General features: G+C 36.6%; 2 protein-coding genes across 2 annotated transcripts in view; one reads left to right on the top strand and one right to left on the bottom strand.

Moving 5' to 3' along the window:
• The window catches only part of LOC142338152 (uncharacterized), a 58556-nt gene extending 48388 nt beyond the window's left edge, over positions 1–10168 (bottom strand). Inside the window, exons 1-3 of the mRNA XM_075387789.1 lie at positions 9698–10168; positions 4096–4316; positions 3109–3313 (exon numbers count right to left, since the gene is read on the bottom strand). Of these exons, the coding sequence (XP_075243904.1) occupies positions 3109–3313; positions 4096–4303 (413 nt within the window). The 5' untranslated portion in view covers positions 4304–4316; positions 9698–10168. The remainder of the gene's footprint in view (positions 1–3108; positions 3314–4095; positions 4317–9697) is intronic.
• Positions 1–22165, top strand: part of LOC142337872 (leucine zipper transcription factor-like protein 1) — a 458027-nt gene that overhangs the window by 289948 nt on the left and 145914 nt on the right. The gene's annotated exons all lie outside the window — the stretch shown is intronic.

Here is a 22165-nt window from a genome sequence, read left to right as displayed (position 1 = left end):
AGTTAGTTATGATTCGGAATTTACCCCAACATGCTCAAACTTGATAGGGAGTTAGTTCATACCTTGAGGCAAGTTCCGCTGTTGTCAATTCCAGGGAATTTGTTTTAGAGATACCATGGGGGAAACTTTAGACTTCCAAATAAGGCTTAGATTCTTGAGTTCATAGTTTGACCGGTTGATTAATTGGTAGCGTCATGAGTCTGATACGGCTTTTGTGTTAGTTTGAATAGCTTAAGTAGAAGTCAGCAATGTATAAAGAAGGCGTTCAGGTCATTCAATTGTTCTTTTAAAGTCATAACGAACTCTACGTAAGTGAGGACCATTTGTTGTCCATAGCAGCGGTTTGAACAAAGTTGTTGTTCACGCGTTGTAATACGTCGTGATTCGAGTAGTTGCCAAGAGGGAGTAAACCAACATGGTTGTTGTTGTGGCAGCAGAGCTATAGAAGGCTCCAAATAACTCTGACATCGTAGAGGAGTTCAACTTAAGTAATAAAAAAGAGAGAGAAGAGCTGTTGTGAAGTGAAGTTGGTCTTTCTTGATAGAAGAAAGACTTTTGTAAAGAATATCGAGAGCCAAGAACGAGAGATTCGTGAGGCTGATATCAGAGCAGATAACTTTACTTACTCAGTTTGATTTAGAGAGTTTGGGATCTTGTGATAAATTCCATTATCTTAATTTGAATTAATTTCTGTTGCTTAAAACCCAAATTGATTTATTCTTGATTCTGTTGATTTATACTATCAAATTATATCAATTTATCTTTGAGCAACCGAGTTGATTCTGAGCCGGAGACAGAGCAAGCCGGGGACACCGTGAGTAAACTTTGTAGAAAACCTTTCCACCAAAATAAACCTTTCAAGTTAGGATTTCGGGTGGTAGTGTCTCCCCGCCTATTAACCTAGTCTAAATACGAAATTCTACAAATAGGGTCGAACAATTTTGAGGAAACACCCGAGGGAAAAATTTTGTTGTAATATCTTTGAGCTGCGTCTTCCTAAATAGCCCTCTCATTGAAGTTTTTAATTGCGATTTGCTCAAAATGTTTAAATTAATGCCTGAAAAACGCACCAGCATGTTCAAAAAAGCCAGATCACTTCAGTGCCAGATTATACAATGACACATTTTCTTATATACTATGCCAGATTTCATGCTTGCAAGTTCGTTCTTCAAGCAAGTTTACGTAACTCTAGAGTCACTGCAAGAGTCAATTCGGAAGTTCTGCAAGATCCTCTGATGCAGTTATTTGACATACAGCAATCAGGGTGGCGAAATGAATCCGGAACTTGAACTATTTGTCTGTTGTCTTTTATAGTATTTTTGACAGAAACTTACAGGAAAAGCGCCATGTTAAAAATTTTATTTTATCATTAATCTGATGATCAAAATTATATCGATATCAGAATTGTTGAAAAATTCTATTAGTATCACTAATCACCTTTATTAATCACTCAATTTTTAGTTAGTGATCTCAGAGTAACTTAAAAGAAATCGCATCTATTGTATTTCACCTCTTTGTTTTTTTACATACATGACTTAGTACCCTAAATTACAGCTGTTAGTTATTAAAATCGTCTTTTTTTCAGAAACAAATTGCTTAAAAGATCAATTACTGAAGAATCATTTTACCAATCAAGAAGGTGACTCCAAAAAATTTAATTTTCTTTTTCTCATTCAAAAATTTCTGTAGAGAGCAATTTTTGTATTGGTTTTCATTTTTGATGTCAATTATTAATGTTCAGTATCAAGGTTCACGTGACGGGATTGCGGGGTCATAAACATTCTACCTACCACAAAACACACATTCTGCTGACAAAAATTTGCATAATTTTGTCATCGCTTTCATCGATAGTTTTTAATGTCTCGAATACACAAAAAGAACGAAAGCGTAAGTTTAGGTCAGAATATATTTCTTAGTCGCCCCATGCTTAATAGGTTCTATGTTCTAACTTATTTGACATCCTAATCACAAAAGATATCTCAGATTTTAAAATTTTAATCAGAGAAGATATCTCAAACTTTGACGTCTTAAAAATAAAAATAAGACATTGTTTGTTAAAACTTGAAAGAGTTGGAAGTGAGGTTTTGCTAGTGCGGCCACGTACTTAACGCCAAACCAATACTAGTTCTGGGAAAGTCTAATTACAAGCCTAGGAATCAATACTGATTCAGCGCTAAGATCATAGCACATTTCAGACTTTTCAGTCTTGTGCAGATCTCAACCAAGACTTGGCAAGTCTAAATCCAAGTCTTAATCAGGACTTGCCAAGTCTAAATCCAAGTCTTAATCAGGACTTGGCAAGTCTAAATCCAAGTCTTGGCAGCAAAAAAGTCTTTAAAACAATAAAAAGAAGCCATCAGGTACTTTTAAAAAGCTAAAATCAAAGTTGTTGGTTTTGTCTGACAACTTTTTCACAAACTCAGGTGAAAAATGCTCTTATAAGACCGAATTGGCCAAAAGCGACAAAAAATCCAAAAATTTGCCGGAAAACTGATAAAAATGGCTAAAAACGGCTGAAAAGCCATTAATGTGACCTCCTCTGACCGTAGTCGCTAGTTTCGGATAGCTGTGGGGTATTTTACAAGCACCCCGTGAATGTGACTAAAAATTAATCCCAAAATCGTGGCACGTACATTTTTTTTCGAAATTCGAAATCTTTAATCGAAGACTTGGGACTTGCAAGTTTCAACCAAGCCTTGGTCAAGACTTGTATTCAGACTTGCTTATTACTGAAATACGAAGTAAGACTTGCACTTACACTTGCCTAGTACTGATTTGGACTTGGAGTTTGGTACGGGAGCGGCAAGTAAGTTTAACAAGAAAATTTTATTAAGCAGGTCAAGAAACCTATCTATTGATAAATATTTGCACTAAAGTTGCTCGGATTTCTTAATTCGGATTAAGAAGACAAATTACAGATTAGGACAGCCAGGTTGGCTCAGATAATTATTGAAGATAACAAAGAAAATAATTTTCAGGATAGTTGAAGCAGTTTTGTAAGAAAAAGAAAGTTTTACTATAAATGGACAAATGTACTATTTGAGGCATAAAGAAGCTTGTCATGTAAGGGTGGCAAAACAATATGATTGAAAAGTAATTAAAAATAGCATTTTTCTGAGACTGACCTCATTGTATACTTCATTGGAGTGGCTCATCATAAGTGCACTTTGACACTTGAGTATATCTGAGAATGAAGAGTAGCATTCGTTCACACTGTAAACGTCACTGAACTTGCTCGTCTGTTTCTCGTATCTGTCCTTCAACTTGTCTAACTCGAGAGAAAAGTTGCGCAACAAGGTGCTGTATTTTGCAGCTGAAAAGTAAATCTACATTACCCTAGTCTAGACCTCAATTTATTTTTTAAAAGGCTTTAAAAGTCTGGTGAAGGTGGTGGTGGGGGGGGGGCATCGCTATAATTACGTGGTAGAAAACGTATTTCGAGTCGAGATAGTGAAGCCTTTTCTTGGGCCCCCTGAGGTCTTTTCATAGAAAAAATAGGGTCGAGCACTGTCTTTTCATGAGTTGACACCTGTACTAGGGTATATTGTCATTCTGTCCCGGTATTGCTATGCTATTGAAGATACTAACAAAACAGCTAACAAAACTTTATGACAGTGGCAGTTGTACTTTCCTTGGCTTAACTGATCAACATTTAGCCGATATAAAATTAAAGATGGCACATTTTTCAGCATTTCCTTTTTAAATACTTTTAAGCAACATTTTAAGCAAACATGAGCAACTGATGCGTGTGTGTGTGTGTGTGTGGGGGGGGGGAGGGAGGGGTAATAGAAGAAAGCAGAAAAGTGTTATTCGATAGATCAATTAAAAAAATACTCACAAAATGAAAGTTTCTTTCCAAATCAGAGTTTTTCCGAAAACAATTTAAATTTAAAATACGAATTCAAGTTGTGCTCTAAGAATCACAAAATACTTAGGGCAAAAACTGCATAATACAGAATAATGAAAAAAAGTGGCCTTGACGACTTAACACCGACTCCCTCACTATATAAATTTTCTAGTTATCCTTTTAATTTAAAAAAAATGATACAATTTGGATTCAATTCACTTTATGGTTAGAAAAGCGGTTGTACTCACTGTATTCAATGAATTTATCATCAACAGAGTACAATTTCTCAAGGGGAGCCACCAGTTTCTCCTTGAATGCACTTTTGCTGAAGAAGTACTCAGTGAACTCTGCTGATCCCTGGATGGGGGCAGAGGTCACAGATGGGGAGGACTCCCTTCGCCCTGAGTCATCGTACCCAAGTTGGTAAGCGCTCGTGTCTGGGCTGTCGTCACCCATTGCCGTGTTATTTCTTCTAAAAAGACTTAATCATAATAAATTTTACAAAATTAAAAACGGATCAACGACAATAAATGAACCCGATTGTTTATGAAAAGACTTGCATAGATCCTATAGTGTTAAGGCCGAGCATTACTAATTTAATTGACTTGCATAGATCCTATAGTGTTAAGGCCGAGCATTACTAATTTTTTTTGTTTTATTAAAGGAACACATTTGGGGACGCAAGCAACGCAAAGTTGAGTCACTATATGTCGATATTTTGTTTGTAATTTTATTTTAATTAGAAACAAAATATGGACATATAGTGACTCAACTTTGCGTTGCTTGCGTCCCAAATTTGTTCCTTTAATGAGCAGTATGCTTTATCTTAACTTAGATTAGTACGTCAATTCTACAGCGAAATCCTGAAGTATAATTGCAACAATCTATGGATAATCTACATGGTTAACCTCCAAGTCCTGACCTCAGTTTTGCATGGAAAAAGTGACGTTTAGGATTTATATCGAAATAGTCAGGTTCACCCAATCAACGGTTGAGATTTGACATATACGACAAGAATAGCGGAATATAGATAAAGCTGAAACCACAAAGAGAGGAGCGGAATACTTAAAGTTTTGACTGTTAAATTGATAAAATTTGCAGATTGTCGCAATCTCATTTCATAAATAATTTAATGTGTCTTGCTAACGTGAAACTTGTAATTTATCTTACCATCGACACAGTATTGAAAACTTGAGTAAATTGAGAAGAAAGAACTCAAAGAACCTCTGATATCTAAAGATTAGGCTGACGAAAATTCCTTTTCTTTGACCAGACGAACGATTTATTATCAGTTCGTTGAAAATAAAAGGCGGTGAAAGAAAGATTTGAACACAGATTTGAGTTTTCCGAACCAAAATTTCAGATGCTACATTGTCTCTAGGACTTCGGTACCAGTGACTAAATAAGGAACTCTGCTTTGACCTATTATTCAAATCCGCTGATGTTGAACGTCGAAATTTCCTCTGTGAATTGTGTTCTATTCTTAAACTGAATGGTCCCTCTTAGATTTAATTATAAATATAAACAGTGGGCAACCTATAGGGATATAACTTTTCAGTTTTGAATTGCAACAATTTGATTTAGAGACTGAGTTAATAAACAAAACTCAGAAAAATTATTTGATTAGTTCATTGGAGTTAAATGAGTAGTTCCAGCAATCGATATTATTCAATGCAACGGTAATCTACAGTATAGCCAATATAGAGTAATAAAAACGATTAATAAAAACGTAATAAAAATTTCCTTGTCATTGATAGGAAAGCAGCCGTTGACATCAGCCCGACCCAAAAATTGACTCTGACCCATAAAAATCTGTAACTGATTTTTAACTTTAATGCAATACTGTGACCATTGAACTAGTTCAAAATCTAGCAGTCACTTATATACCAAAGAATGTAGTGTTTTGGTAAAAATTTGTTTCAACTTTGATATAAAGGCCTCAAAATTAGTGTTTCTACGATTATACACCTTGATTATTCAGTTCCTGTGAAGCACCTTTGTAGTTTTCAGCAACTGGTCATTACCCAGCATTGCTGTTGCAAAACATTTGTATTTGTAAGGGAATTGAGAGCCATCTAAATAAGAATTTACAAAGCAAAAATGTACGATCCAAGACGAAAAAGAAAAAAGTCGGTTTTTCCAACACCCTATTCAAAAACTAATTTTTCTGATCTTTTGTTCGATATTTGTTCAAACAGAGGAAAGTATTTCGAATGTTTTCTCTCAATTAACAAACTTTTAAAGCCGAAAATTTAAATGACAGACAATGCTAAATCAAGCAAAAGCCAAAACATTGGAATTGGATTAATTTTTGAATTGCGTTAGTTTAATGAAAGAAGTGCAGTCAAACACTGGCCAAAACTTTCCACGGTAAGGTCTCCAAACTCGATTCTAAAGAGAAACCAGATGATTAAAAAGAGATCGTACAAGATGGGTATCGTAAAAGGAGAAGATTTAAAAATTGAGATGCTTCAAAAAAGGTTGAGCTGGTCACATTTTTGAACAGGAGACCGCAATTGAAGGCTGATTAACGTTTTAATTTTGTGATCTTGGTTTAGACGTCTGTTTGATTGAAAAATTTGATTGAAAAGCACCAAACAGCCGTAAATCAGAGTATAAAAATACTGTGTTTGTAGACCGAAGAGATGCCCATACAAAATAAATAGTAATTTTTGACACAATTTTTTGGAAGGATGAACCTACAGCTTTAACTTCTCTAAGTTTCTTCTGTGCAATTAATTTGCCCAGAACTTACATATCTAAACAAATAACTCTGAATTACGGCTGTTTGGTGCTTTTCAATCAAATTTTTCAATCAAACAGACGTCTAAACCAAGATCACAAAACTAAAACGTTAATCAGCCTTCAATTGCGGTCTCCTGTTCAAAAATGTGACCAGCTCAACCTTTTTTGAAGCATCTCAATTTTTAAATCTTCTCCTTTTACGATACCCATCTTGTACGATCTCTTTTTTATCATCTGGTTTCTCTTTAGAATCGAGTTTGGAGACCTTACAGTGGAAAGTTTTGGCCAGTGTTTGACTGCAATTCTTTCATTAAACTAACGCAATACAAAAATTAATCCAATTCCAATGTTTTGGCTTTTGCTTGATTTAGCATTGTCTGTCATTTAAATTTTCTGCTTCAAAAGTTTGTTAATTGAGAGAAAACATTCGAAATACTTTCCTCTGTTTGAACAAATATCGAACAAAAGATCAGAAAAATTAGTTTTTGAATAGGGTGTTGGAAAAGCCGACTTTTTTCTTTTTCGTCTTGGATCGTACATTTTTGCTTTGTAAATTCTTATTTAGATGGCTCTCAATTCCCTTACAAATACAAATGTTTTGCAGCAGCAACGCTGGGTAATGACCAGTTGCTGAAAACTACAAAGGTGCTTCACAGGAACTGAATAATCAAGGTGTATAATCGTAGTAATTTTTTCTTTTGAAATTTTTCTCTTGACTAAAAAGAAAGCCGGTCATAAAAAACAACCAAGTGTCACAGGAAAAGACAATAATCTTAAACTGGTAAAGAAAATGATATCATTGACATTGGCTGCTTATAAAAAGATAACTGGGCCGTAAAAAACAGAGAAGACCTATTGAGCCACGATTTTACACAATGATAACTAAAAAAAAGATTTGAAATCCAGGAGTGCGAGTAGGTAGAGCGGACTGAAATTCTCAATTCGAAAAAGAAATTGCCTGTAAGTTCAGATGAGCAAACAATATGAGCTCAATAAAATTAAATGGTATGAAAAATCCCACGAAGAAATCTGGATAACAAAAAAAATCACATATCCAGCATAGCGAAAGACTGAAACTCAATATAAATAGACGAGCACATTTAGATTTGCAAATTCAATTTTATCTCGCGTTCCTCAGAACGATACAGATGGAGGTAATATAAAAGTTAATTCTGATTACTCTTGGAGAAAACAAATAAAACAAACGTGCAAAGACAGCAAAAAAAATAAAAAATTGAATTGAACTAAATACCCTTATATCGACATAGAGACAATATTTTGCACTTTTTTTCGTAAATAGGTCCAATAACGGGGTTAATCAACTTAAAAGAAAACCAACATGTATGTTGTTGCATTGCCAAAAAACACGTCAGCAAATTCAGCCCCTAACTGGCTAATTGCTTAGAAATGAACTCTCATCATTGTTCTATTACATAAAAATCTTAATTAGTGAGTCAGCAAGAGAAATCTTTCCATGGTGAAACCGGATTACGCAACAATTCATTTTCAAGAATCTATTGATAGAAGCTTAAACCAGCAAAAAAGTGAAAGAAGAGAGTAGAAAAAAATTTTTTTGGTAGAGAGTAGAAAAAATTTTTTTGGTAGAGAGTAGAAAGAATTTCAACTGTTTGCGAAAAATCAGTTGAATTTGTCGCTAAAAAAATTCTTTTACGATGTGAGCCATCTCGTTACTTTGCAATTATCCGAAACGTTGATCATATATACTCAAATTTGTCGGGCATTTTGACGACGCAGGTTTTAAGATTAGACATATAAGCTTGTAAGGAATTGAGCTGCTTTACGCTAAATTAGTTCGAATTTGTTTCAGCAATGGGCATATGTGCACACATTTTCTACAAAGCCTATTTTCAGGGCCAGCGTTAAGACTTGGGACATTATTTTGTTACTAATTTCAATGCAAAATTTACTAGTTTTCTTGCAATAAGCAACTCTTTCTAAATAAAAAAAGAACGTGTCAATTAGACTGAACTAAAAAATATATCTCGAAATAAACTGCGGGATGAGAAGAAAATTAGCAGTTTTACGATTACACATATCTTTGTTCACAAGAACAATTAAGTCTTTGAATTGGGTGAATTATTTACAAATAAAATTCGGGCAATAGAATTTAAGTTTTTCCACGATATAAGAAAGTTATTTCCACGTTTTGAGGAACTATATTCCATCGTAGAAAATGGAATATGAATCGTGAATCAGCGGACAGATTTTTGCCACTCGATTCAACAAAACTCAAAATTAATTAAAATTTGCTTTTTCGGACAATGGCCACGTAACGTTGTAGTTAAGTTTGTCAAGTTCCAAGGAAAACATCAGGTCGGTTCTCTGAAGTTTTTGCTCTAAAGTTTTTGTTGGTTTCATCTCTAGACGTGAAACTTAACCTACAAAATTTCGTGAATGCCGAAAAATTTCTCAGGATGTTTATTCACAAAATGGGCATCAAGAGTACAATATTGAACAACAATAAAAGGCTTCAATTACAATTGTGATTTACTAAATTATTAACTCAAAATTGCTATATCTCTAGATTCTGATCAAGAGAATGATAGGAACAAGTTACACTCTCAGACCGTTTTTATTAACGTAAAAAATAACTGAAAAAATATTTTGATAAATCAAAGCTTGACCTTAAAATACAAAAATGTTATAAGCAGGCAGAGGTAGCTTATCCGCGGTATCCAAGATTTGAAAAATCAATGCCCAATTCGGATACTTAGTTCAAATGAGTTTTTGGTATTTATTCAAGAGCTCACACAACATCCGCGCTTAATACACACCCATTGACTTCAATCAGGGTATAATGATAGGGCAATAAACTCTGTATGGAGGGGGGGGGGGGGGGGGGGTGGTGAATTAGGGAATAGTTTAAGCTATTAATTGTCTGTCTAGGCTTGGTGAATTTGTGATCAAAGATCAAAGTTTATCTGGCTCAACCTTTTCGCATATCGGAAAAATGAGGAAAATTTTGATGAGTTGCCTGTTTTTTTAAGTCTGGTCAAACAATAGAATGCATCATAGCTGTGTCACTTAAAAACATGTCATGCTCAAACATGTAACGACGAAGCACGCGAGTCTTGAAATACTTACTTATTTTACTCTCCGCTGAAGTCAAAGAACAAGGCAACACAGACAGTGAAATGATATCGTCTAGATAACTTCAGATCAGTTGAGTTAAAGATTTTGGGAAATAATACAGATATGATGTGTCGAACTAAATTCTGATTGTTTGAAGTCGATAATTACACCACAAACAGTATTCAAATCGCGAACAAACAAACCCTGCAACGCAATCTCCGCCGCACAGCGTATATGGAATTAAGTCGGCAAACTCACAAATTCAGTCCGTGATTACTTATAACTAACTTTGGTTATGACTGAAGATCCACTGAGCGACCGATTGTTTGAATCGATTCCGATAGATTCGGTGCTGAGTCAATATAATCAAACTAAAGAAAGTATTATATAGTTTTAGTCCGACTATTTAATGCATAGTTTTATTCTCACGTTTATTCAGCACAAACCAAACTCATCGTGTTTAAATTGAACGTTTATAATGGTACTACAATGCTTTTGTAAAAGCTGAATAATCGTCAAAGCATAACCTTTGGTCTGTAAAATGTGTTTTGTTGAAACGTAGATTTAACTAAAACATTAGCTCAGAGCTTTAATGGTTTGCATTTGTCTGAATTTACAGATTCACTTGACCATTTTATGTGGATTTTCAGACGGATTTGTGCACGTTTTGTTAGGATTACTTACATGAAACTTCTGAAATAAGCTTGAATAAATTTCACTGTTTGAGGCAAAACTTCAGTCTGAGTAGGCTTCAAAGTTGAATTCGACGCATGTATTTAAATATTTGCAATGATTGGATTTGGTGTCACCACTATAGATATTAAATTGCTCGAGGATATTAAACTATTCTGGAAAAGTTCACGTAGGTGCAAGTTATTACAAAACAGCTGATAGGGGGTTGAAAGTGAATAACAGACGCTTGGTTGACCAATTACTAATGAATAGTCATAGCTTAACCAGTAGGGTTATTATTAGGAGAAGTTTGACAGGATAGAAGAGTGTGGAATTTTTCTCGACTTGTTTTCCAGGGATAGTAATGTTGCGTCCGACCCAGGTTTAGGTCTCGATTTATGAAAAGACCATGCTCAACCAAAAAGTGGCTGCGAATATCGCAAAGTTCATATATGGTCTATGGAAGAAAAAACATAGCAGGACCAGTCCTGAATTACAATTCAATGAATCGAACCACCTGATAAGAGGACACTGTCATCCTCCTTAAAAGAGCAGCCTCCGATAGTAAACAAATCAAATACAAAGAAGTCTCGGGTGTAAAACTAGGTGCCTCTGTGCCAAAGTAGCGTCACTTGACAAAGTAGAGGTATTTCACAAGCCGGAAGTAAACCTAGGTGCCACCGGCTTGTGAAATGGTTATAAGCAATAACAACAGGACTCCGCGGGGTGTCCGCTTAAAGGAGTAACGTTCTCTCAAGGGGAGAAACATAAAAAATGTTGATAAAACATTTATTGTATGCAATATTTATACAAAAATTTTTGCAAGGCAAAAATCTGCACTGTAGAAAATTCTATGTGTGTAGCATTATTAGGGAAGTGTTGTTTGATGGCACCTGTCTAATTGATGCACTTAATAACTACCTTGATGGCTCATGACCGCTGGTAATCTTTCGTCGCTAGTAGTTCGGAATTGAGAACATATATGTTCGCAAATTACAACAATTATACAGCAAATACCAAGTAAACAAAACACTACAAAAATTAAAAGAAAAGTTACTTCACCTCTTTTAGATAAAAAGTGTTTTATCCAAGTTATATTTCCCGTCAATTTCAACCTTAAAAGATCTTTACGCAATGGAATTATAGTCAGCAGACATCAGCAGACAATTAAAAGGAGAAAACGAACACCATTTGAAAAAATAAAACAATTTTTACGAATGTCATTAAAAATAAGTGGCATTAATTCAATGAAACACGCAAATTGAACTCTTCAATATCAATTGCACTATCTATCACAAAAGCAACTAACCATCAATATATCGACTTTAATGAAAACAATATGGGAGTCACGCACAAAAGTGAAAACAATAAAGAGTCACGCACAAATATGGGAGTCACGCAACAAATGCAGGAAAAAATTAAGAGATCAAAAAATTGTCGAAAACAGGTCGTCAAGGCCAATTAAATTACTTGCAATACACTTAAAGCAGCCAATTGATTCAATCATGTCTAAGCAGACATCAAATAAAACGTATCGTTATGAGACTAACCAACACGACAACAAAAAAAACAAGAACAAAAATCCACAAAAAAATCACTAAAAATATTTGAACGCAATTCGCGCAAAAATTGTGAAAATTGTCGGAGATGAATGAAAGCTATTATGAAGAATCAAATAAATTTGAAACCATAGAGATCTGTGAAAATTGAGACTAAGTGGCAGAACAACAAAGTAAAAACAAGAACTCCCAAAATCCAAGAAAAATCGCTGTTAAATTTGGAAAACAAGTCGCCAAACGTATTTCGCGACACATGCCAGGCAGATTGAAGAAAACATGACTCCTGATCAACACATTTTCGCTCTCTCTCTCTCTCTCTCTCTCTCTCTCTCTCTCTCTCTCTCTCTTTATATGCATCATTTAACAAGAGACACACATTTTATCCGTTCCTCGTCACTGCGATGAGCGGTCTAATGGTACCCCAGCAGCAGTTCATTCAGCGTTACCGTTTTGTCCTCTAAACAATACTTTATATCACTAAGTTTGATTTTAGCTTTCGACCGCAAGTGTGATTTGAAAGAAGAAATTTTTCATTGTTTTTTGTTTGTATATACGGAACTGACATTTTAATGAGTTTAGTACAGTTGTCATGTTTAAGCCACTTTACTTTGTCTGCAGCTTAAATTCATCCAAGGCGTCTGGGTGCAACACAAAATATTATTTAAATAGCTAGAAATATTTGAACCTTGGTTGCTTCTTCTTATAAAATTGCAGTGCCTTTGCGGTATTTTTTCAAATCTATCAACAGATTCAATAAATGTTCTCTTTTTTATTGACAATTTAACTGCGAAATCTATCTGTAATTCTTGATTCAGGACAATGCATTTTTAAAGCTCTGATTTTCAGATTTGTCTCGCAAATAGAAACGTTTTAGATCTCGTCAATTGTTCTCACTCCTTAGCACAGATAAAAAAAACCTGTTGAATCGTTCTCTGTGGTAGTGACGTCAGCGGAAATTTCGATGTAACAAATACCAGAACAGCATTTTTGTTTATGATTAATATTTATACGATGAACTGTATTAAAAGCTTCAGTCCCCTTGTCTTTGAAATATCACCTAAGTTTGAGTCGAGCAGAGTGTTGAGCCCTTTTTGATTTCTGAGAAGACAGAAAAATTATGTTCTTTAGACTAGTTCTTGCATACCACGTCAGGACTTACTAAACAACTTATTTTTCTATATTCCAAAAATTTTATCGCTGGTTTCTGTCCTAATTTTGTTATGGCTGGTTTGTGACCTAAGTTTCTGGACTTTACTAATTCACTTCCCTGTTGTAATAATTTAAATTTTGCTGCTGTTTGTTGAGTTATGATATTGAGTTGGTTTGGTTCTGTAGCCATGACCTAACTTTGTTCTGGAGTTACGGCTAGATTGTTTCCACACTTTTCTAACTGCCATAGTCTACAGACACAGTGTTGAATGTTTTAACTCCTGCGATACCTGTACAATTCTTATTAACCATCATTTTATTTAGTGAAGTAAATTTTATAAGATGTCATAATTTAGTATAGTTTTTATTTTTATGTTGCCCTTCACCCTTAATTTAACCTCAGACATTATTTCACGTTTCCCGCTTTGAATTTGTTATTCATTCGTAATTTTGTAATTTCCGCTGCGTGGTCAGACACGTCTGTTCACCTCAATTCAGTTTGTTGATATCCACTAGATCTCATTCTTCTTGTCTTGTTCATATCAGTTATCTTAATCTCTTTGATTACGCTTTGCAAAGGAAGCTGAGAAATAAGAGAGTATTTTGCCTGGCGAAATCCAATCTAAAAGTGAAAAAGTATCTTCGAGTGGCTACGTCAACAGTATTTCATTAAGTGCGAAATAATGCTGCCAGCAAACAAAAGAACTCTTAGAAGTTGACGCCTTTTGGGATAAACCTACACCTGACCCAACCCTCCGATGGGAAAAGTGGAGTGTTCAGTACAAGCTAGCTTTGCTCGCCAAAAAGAACACAATCTTCGTTACACTTCTCGGCCCTGAACCCGAGATGGTAGAACCGCCTCTGGAACCTACATACAACGAAACGATGATCGGATCTTCAGCGCAATCAGAACGGGAAGGCAATGCCCGTAACGCTTAAAAAAGATCAATTTGCAAAATAAATGCCAAGGACTCATCGAAGTAGGAATAATGTGCGGAGATGAACCACGGCCACTCGCCGACAGAAAGACAGTCTCTTTACTCTACCTTAGTAATGGGGTGGAAGGACGCCGAATTCTCAACAGCAAAAATCCACACATAATGACAGACTCTCTCACAACTGCCTAGTTTTGGAAGAACGTAGAAGACTAATTTATCAGACTCAGAAACATAACATTCGACAGGCACTTCTTTCTCGTCACAAAACAACTCCAGGGAGAAACAGTCGAGCATTTCTACGGAAAACGTAGGGAATTAGCTCAAAAACGTTACTTCAAAAAACAAAGCAGAATTTCTAATCAGAGACGTCTTCATCACTAATCTGATCAACCCCGAATTACAAAAAAAACTTTTAAAGACGATCTAAGAAAAGGTTTTTGCGAATTTCATTGAAAATAAGTGGCAATAGTTCAATGAAACACGCTATTTGAACTCTTCATTATCGATTGCACTCTCTATCAAAAAATCAAATATCTATCAAAATATCGACTTTGTGAAAACAATATGGAAGCCACGCAAAAAAGTAGCAAAAATGCAGGCGAAAATTAAAAGATCAAAAAATTGTGGAAAACAAGTTGTCAAGATCAATTACTAGGAAATTACTAGCAACAAACATAAAGCAGAAAATTGATTCAATTAAGTCTAAGCAGCCATCAAATATGACGTATCGTTGTGAGACTAACCAACACGACAACAAAAAAACAAGAACAAAAATCCACAAAAAAATCTAAAAATAATTGAACGCAATTCGGGCCAAAATTGTGAAAATTGTCGGAGATGAATGAAAGTTATTATGAAGAATCAAAGAAATTTGGAACCATAGGGATCTGTGAAAATTGGGACTAAGTGGCAGAACAACAAATTAAAAACAAGAACTCAAACAAGTCGCCAAACGTATTTCGCGACACATGCCAGGCAGATTGAAGAACAAATGACTCCTGATTAAAACATTTTCCGTCTCTCTCTCTCTCTCTCTCTCTCTTTATATGCATCATTTGCCAAGAGACACACATTTTATCCGTTCCTCGTCAATGCGACGAGCGGTCTAATGGTAACCCAGCAGCAGCTCATTCAGCGTTACCGTTTCGTCCTCTAAACAATACTTTAAATCAATGAATTAGACTTTAGCTTTCGACCGCAAGTGTGTTTCGAAAAAAGAAATTTTGCATTCTTTTTTGTTTGTATATACGGAATTGACATTTTAGAAGAGTTTTGTACAGTTGTCATATTTAAGCAATTTCACTTTGTCTGCAGCTTAAATTCATCCAAGGCGTCAGGGTGCAACAGAAAATGTTATTTAAATAGCTAGAATTATTTGAACTTTAGGTCTCTACCTAACGTTCAAATAATTCTAGCTATTTAAATAACATTTTCTGTAACAAATTGTCGGAGATGAATGAAAGTTATTATGAAGAATCAAAGAAATTTGGAACCATAGGGATCTGTGAAAATTGGGACTAAGTGGCAGAACAACAAATTAAAAACAAGAACTCAAACAAGTCGCCAAACGTATTTCGCGACACATGCCAGGCAGATTGAAGAACAAATGACTCCTGATTAAAACATTTTCCGTCTCTCTCTCTCTCTCTCTCTCTCTCTCTTTATATGCATCATTTGCCAAGAGACACACATTTTATCCGTTCCTCGTCAATGCGACGAGCGGTCTAATGGTAACCCAGCAGCAGCTCATTCAGCGTTACCGTTTCGTCCTCTAAACAATACTTTAAATCAATGAATTAGACTTTAGCTTTCGACCGCAAGTGTGTTTCGAAAAAAGAAATTTTGCATTCTTTTTTGTTTGTATATACGGAATTGACATTTTAGAAGAGTTTTGTACAGTTGTCATATTTAAGCAATTTCACTTTGTCTGCAGCTTAAATTCATCCAAGGCGTCAGGGTGCAACAGAAAATGTTATTTAAATAGCTAGAATTATTTGAACGTTAGGTCCCTTCTTAAAAAATTCCAGTGCCTTTGCGGTTTTTTTTCAAATCTATCAACAGATTCAAAAAATGTTCTATTTTTTCTGACAATTTAACTGCGAAATCTGACTGTAATTCTTGATTCGGGACAATGCATTTTTAAAGCTCTGATTTTCAGATTTGTCTCGCAGGTAGAAGCGTTTTAGATCTCGTAAATTGTTCTCACTCCTTAGCACAGATAAAAAAACCTGTTGAATCGTTCTCTGTGGTAGTGACGTCAGCGGAAATTTCGATGTAACAAATACCAGAACAGCATTTTTGTTTATGATTAATATTTATAAGATGAACTGTATTAAAAGCTTCAGTCCCCTTGTCTTTGAAATATCACCTAAGTGTGGGTCGAGCAGAGTTTTGAGCCCTTTTTGATTTCTGAGAAGACAGAAAAATTATGTTCTTTAGACTAGTTCTTGCATACCACGTCAGGACTTACTAAACAATTTCTTTTTCTATATTCCAAAGTTTTTATCGCTGGTTTCTGTCCTAATTTTGTTATGGCTGGTTTGTGTCCTAAGTTTCTGGACTATACAAATTCACTTCTACCCTGTGGTAATAATTTAAATTTTGCTTCTGTTTGTTGAGTTATGATATTGAGTTGGTTTGGTTCTCTAGCCATGACTTAACTTTGTTCTGGAGTTACGGCTAGATTGTTTCCACACTTTTCCACTGCCATAGTCTACAAAAACAGTGTTGAATGTTTTAACTCCTGTGATACCTGTACAATTCTTATTAACCATCATTTTATTTAGCGCAGTAAATTTTATAAGATGTCATAATTTAGTATAGTTTTTATTTTTATGTTGCCCTTCACCCTTAATTTAACCTCAGACATTAATTCACGTTTCCCGCTTTGAATTTGTTATTCATTCGTAATTTTGTAATTTCCGCTGCGTGGTCAGACACGTCTGTTCACCTCAATTCAGTTTGTTGATATCCACTAGAGCTCATTCTTCTTGTCTTGTTCATATCAGTTATCTTAACCTCTTTGATTACGCTTTGCAAAGGAAGCTGAGAAATAAGAGAGTATTTCGCCTGGCGAAATCCAATCTAAAAGTGAAAACGTATCTTTGCGTGGCTAAGTCAACAGTATTTCATTAAGTGCGAAAAAATGCAGCTTGCAAACAAAAGACTTCTTAGAAGTTGACGCCTGTTGGGATAAACCTACACCTGACCCACCCCTCCGATGGAAAAAGTGGAGTGTTCAGTACAAACTAGCCTTGATCGCCAAAAAGAACACCATCTTGATTACACTTCTCGGCCCTAAACCCGAGATGGTAGAACCGCCTCTGGAACCTATATACAACGAAATGATGATCGGATCTTCAGCGCAATCAGAACGGGAAGGCAATGCCCGTAACGCTTAAAAAAGATCAATTGGCAAAATAAATGCCAAGGACTCATCGAAGTAGGAATAATGTGCGGAGATAAACCACGGCCACTCGCGGACAGAATCACAGTCTCTTTACTCTACCTTAGTAATGGGGTGGAAGGACGCCGAATTCTCAACAGCAAAAATCCACACATAATGACAGACTCTCTCACAACAGCCTAGTTTTGGAAGAACGTAGAAGACGCATTTATCAGACTCAGAAACATAGCATTCGACAGGCACCTCTTTCTCGTCACAAAACAACTCCAGGGAGAAACAGTCGAGCATTTCTACGGAAAACTTAGGGAATTAGCTGAAAAACATTACTTTAAGAACAAAGCAGAAATTCTAATCAGAGACGTCGTTATCACTAATCTTAATCACACCCGAATTACAAAAATAGCTTTTAAAACTGACAGTGGAGCCCAGGAAAACTCTTGAGCTCGCAACAAGCATGGAACTCGGGATGCCAAATCAGCATCAGATTCAAGCACAAAACAAGACCCTCATTCCGTTGTGTGTTAATGCACATGAATACCCGCCATGCACTCTCTGCTCGAATTTAATCCTCTCGAACAATTTCCATAGGCAAGGCAATCGACCACCTCCACTTTTTTGTTCAAATTGCGGGTGAACCTTGGCTTCTGGGACACTGAGATAAGTGCATTGCAAAAGATAAAACTTGGAAAAACTGTGGTCTGCTAAATAGTTTCGCAAAGTATGTAGAAAGCAAAAGACACAGAAAGCCAAAATCCACAGGAAAAATTGGTCAACACAGAAAAAGAGGAACCTCATCCTGAGGACTCCGTGAATTTTTTAAACTCATCGTCCGAACTCTACGAGTCAGACTAAAGTAGCGGTGATGACAACATGGTCGCCAAGATGCAAAATGATCTCAAGAAAATTGAACCCCTCAACGTGGCTATCAAAATCATGGCTATCGATAAATTTCTGGACTATACTAATTCACTTCGACCCTGTTGTAATAATTTAATTTTTGCTGCTGTTTGTTGAGTCATGATATTGAGTTGGTTTGGTTCTGTAGCCATGACTTAACTTTGTTCTGGAGTTACGGCTAGAGTGTTTCCACACTTTTCCAACTGCCGGTCCTGCACTTTCTCCTCGAATTTAATCCTCTCGAACAATTTCCATAGGCAAGGCAATCGACCACCTCCACTATTTTGTTCAAATTGCGGGGCACCATGGCTTCCGGGACACTCAGATAAGTGCATTGCACAAGATAAAACTTGGAACAACTGTGGTCTGCTAAATAGTTTCGCAAAGTATGTAGAAAACAAAGCACACAGAAAGCCAAAATCCACAGGAAAAATTGGTCAACACAGAAAAAGAAGAACCTCATCCTGAGGACTCCGTGAATTTTTTCAACTCATCGTCCGGACTCTACGAAGCAGACTAAAGTAGCGGTGATGACAACATGTTCGCCAAGATGCAAAATGATCTCAAGAAAATTGAACCCCTCAACGTGGCTATCAAAATCGGAAATATCTCAACAACTCTACTTGATGACTGAAGAAGTGCCTGCAGCATTTTAAATACGTCACTCGCAGCGCAATAGTCAAAAGTAACCCAGATGCAACAAGGGTACGCGAAATCAACAAACCACAATTGCTGAAATTTTCTTAACAAACCGTTTCACTTTGAGGGTATTGTTCACATTGAGGTTTGTCACACATCAGCTGCCTCATTCAGAGTCATTGCTGACGGCCTCAAACCGCTCATCGGTTGCGATCTCTTTGATCACCTAGGACTTGCAGTCACACAATCATCATTGCCACAAAATGAAGATACAGTTACCCATGAGATCATTTCTCCCGACGACAAAAGGGAGAAAGTGAGAAAACGCTAAGGAACGTGAGAAAAAGAGCAATGACGGACATTCCCGATAACTTTCATCAGAACAAGTGGTGCAACTCAAACTGGCCCGCAAAGTGCATGGCAAACGCCGATCCAAAATTAGCTTGAGGGCCTTTATGAGGTGCTGGCACTTGGGTTCAACATCCTCAAAGTCAGCCCAACCACCTCGATGATCAAGCTACCGGGAAAGTCAATCGTCACAGTTAGCAATAGTGACATTGAAAAATTCGGCACCCAACAGGAACGCCAAACAGCTCTAAAGCGCTCAATCGAAAAATTGGTGGAAGAAAAAGCACAAAGCCACATCAAGGAACTTATCCCGAATTTAAAAGGCAATAAAAAGATAAAACAAGCGACGCGAACCGCAAAGTTCCAAACTCCTTCGCAATCGAGGGCCAAACGTCGATTCGACAAGCTAATTAATCATTTCTCCGCCTAATGCCCCGACCTCAGCACTTCAACAAGTTCCCCCTTCCACGTCTACGACAACCAAAGACAAGAGATTATCTGGCAGCAATCGACGAAGCCCAACGTATTATGGTTTCGAAGATACTTTATCCAATTCAAAAGTATGTCTCGCACCGAAGAGACAACGAAAAGAGGCTACGTTAAAAAGTTTTTAACAAAAATGTTTTGCTAGTGGAAACAGTACAATGTACAGCGCAGCAAGTTCCAGAAGAGCCAATCATTTCGTCGATGATCGGAAATGTTTCGCCCCCTGACCCGTGGGTTATAATCTAACGGATTATAGAAGACCGACCCCCAAGGAAGATGCAACTTCAATGACAGTATTTGAGGCGGAAGTACAGGAAAACAGCATAAACGTACTTAAACTCACAAAACTGACATTATATTTTAATAAATATCACTAGTTATGATAAACGCCAAATATATTGTTAGCACATATTTAATGGCGGATCAAGTATTAATATTGTAATTATTGTTACTATTATTAAAAAATTGTCCTTAATGAACAATTCTTTTTATTGTTCAAGGGGGTATATGATACCTGTACAATTCTTTTTAAACATCATTTCTTATTGCCGTAAATCTTATACGATGTCATAATTCTTAATTTTAAGTTGCCATGTTACCCTTCAACCTTAATTTAACCTCAGACATTTTTCCATTTGGTTCATTTTTTATTTGTTATTCGTTCATATGATTGTAATTTCCCACTGTGTGATCAGTCACATCTATTATCCTTAATTCAAATTGTCGATATCCAATTGAGCTCATTCTTCTTGACTTCTCAATTCAATATCAGTTGTCTTAATCTCTTTAATTCTCTCCGCAATGTAAGCTGAGAAATAAGCGACTTTTCGCATGGCGAAATCCAATCCAAAGTTGATAGTGTGTCGTCACGTGGTGAAGTCAAGAGTAATTTAATAAATCACGACAAATATCTCTGTAGTTTCCTTGTTTTGGATAGTATGCTGATTAGTTGTTGGTTTACAAGTTTTGCTAGAGTGTGACTTAAAATTGTTTTGGAGTTACGGCGTCTAAGCTTCTTCACCTCTTCGACTTTAATGCAACACTCCGTGGCGGCAAAAAAATTGTTAGTTGTATATCAAACATAATGACTCGTGCTAGCTTGTCCTGCAGTAACTTCTCTTCAGGGTGTGACTTAAGTTTGTCGTGGAGTTACGGCTAGTCTGTTTCCACACTTTTCCAACTGCCGGTCCTGCACTCTCTCCTCGAATTTAATCCTCTCGAACAATTTCCATAGGCAAGGCAATCGACCACCTCCACTATTTTGTTCAAATTGCGGGGCACCATGGCTTCCGGGACACTCAGATAAGTGCATTGCACAAGATAAAACTTGGAACAACTCTGGTCTGCTAAATAGTTTCGCAAAGTATGTAGAAAGCAAAAGACACAGAAAGCCAAAATCCACAGGAAAAATTGGTCAACACAGAAAAAGAGGAACCTCATCCTGAGGACTCCGTGAATTTTTTAAACTCATCGTCCGGACTCTACGAATCAGACTAAAGTAGCGGTGATGACAACATGTTCGCCAAGATGCAAAATGATCTCAAGAAAATTGAACCCCTCAACGTGGCTATCAAAATCGGAAATATCTCAACAACTCTACTTGATGACTCAAGAACTGCCTGCAGCATTTTAAATACGTCACTCGCAGTGCAATAGTCAAAAGTAACCCAGATGCAATATGGGTACGCGAAATCAACAAACCACAATTGCTGAAATTTTCTTAACAAACCGTTTCACTTTGAGCGTAATGTTCACATTGAGGTTTGTCACACATCAGCTGCCTCATTCAGAGTCATTGCTGACGGCCTCAAACCGCTCATCGGTTGCGATCTCTTTGATCACCTAGGACTTGCAGTCACACAATCATCATTGCCACAAAATGAAGATACAGTTACCCATGAGATCATCCCTCCCGACGACAAAAGGGAGAAAGTGAGAAAACGCTAAGGAACGTGAGAAAAAGAGCAATGACGGAGATTCCCGATAACTTTCATCAGAACAAGTGGTGCAACTCAAACTGGCCCGCAAAGTGCACGGCAAACGCCGATCCAAAATTAGCTTGAGGGCCTTTATGAGGTGCTGGCACTTGGGTTCAACATCCTCAAAGTCAGCCCAACCACCTCGATGATCAAGCTACCGGGAAAGTCAATCGTCACAGTTAGCAATAGTGACATTGAAAAATTCGGCACCCAACAGGAACGCCAAACAGCTCTAAAGCGCTCAATCGAAAAATTGGTGGAAGAAAAAGCACAAAGCCACATCAAGGAACTTACCCCGAAATTAAAAGGCAATAAAAAGATAAAACAAGCGACGCGAACCGCAAAGTTCCAAACTCCTTCGCAATCGAGGGCCAAACTCAGACAACGAACGTCGACTCGACAAGCTA

The sequence above is a fragment of the Convolutriloba macropyga genome, chromosome 4 (genome assembly GCF_964194025.1).
Source record: "Convolutriloba macropyga chromosome 4, txConMacr16.3, whole genome shotgun sequence".
NCBI classification, from domain to species: Eukaryota; Metazoa; Xenacoelomorpha; order Acoela; family Convolutidae; genus Convolutriloba; species Convolutriloba macropyga.
This window is presented reverse-complemented; position numbering and strand designations above follow the sequence as displayed.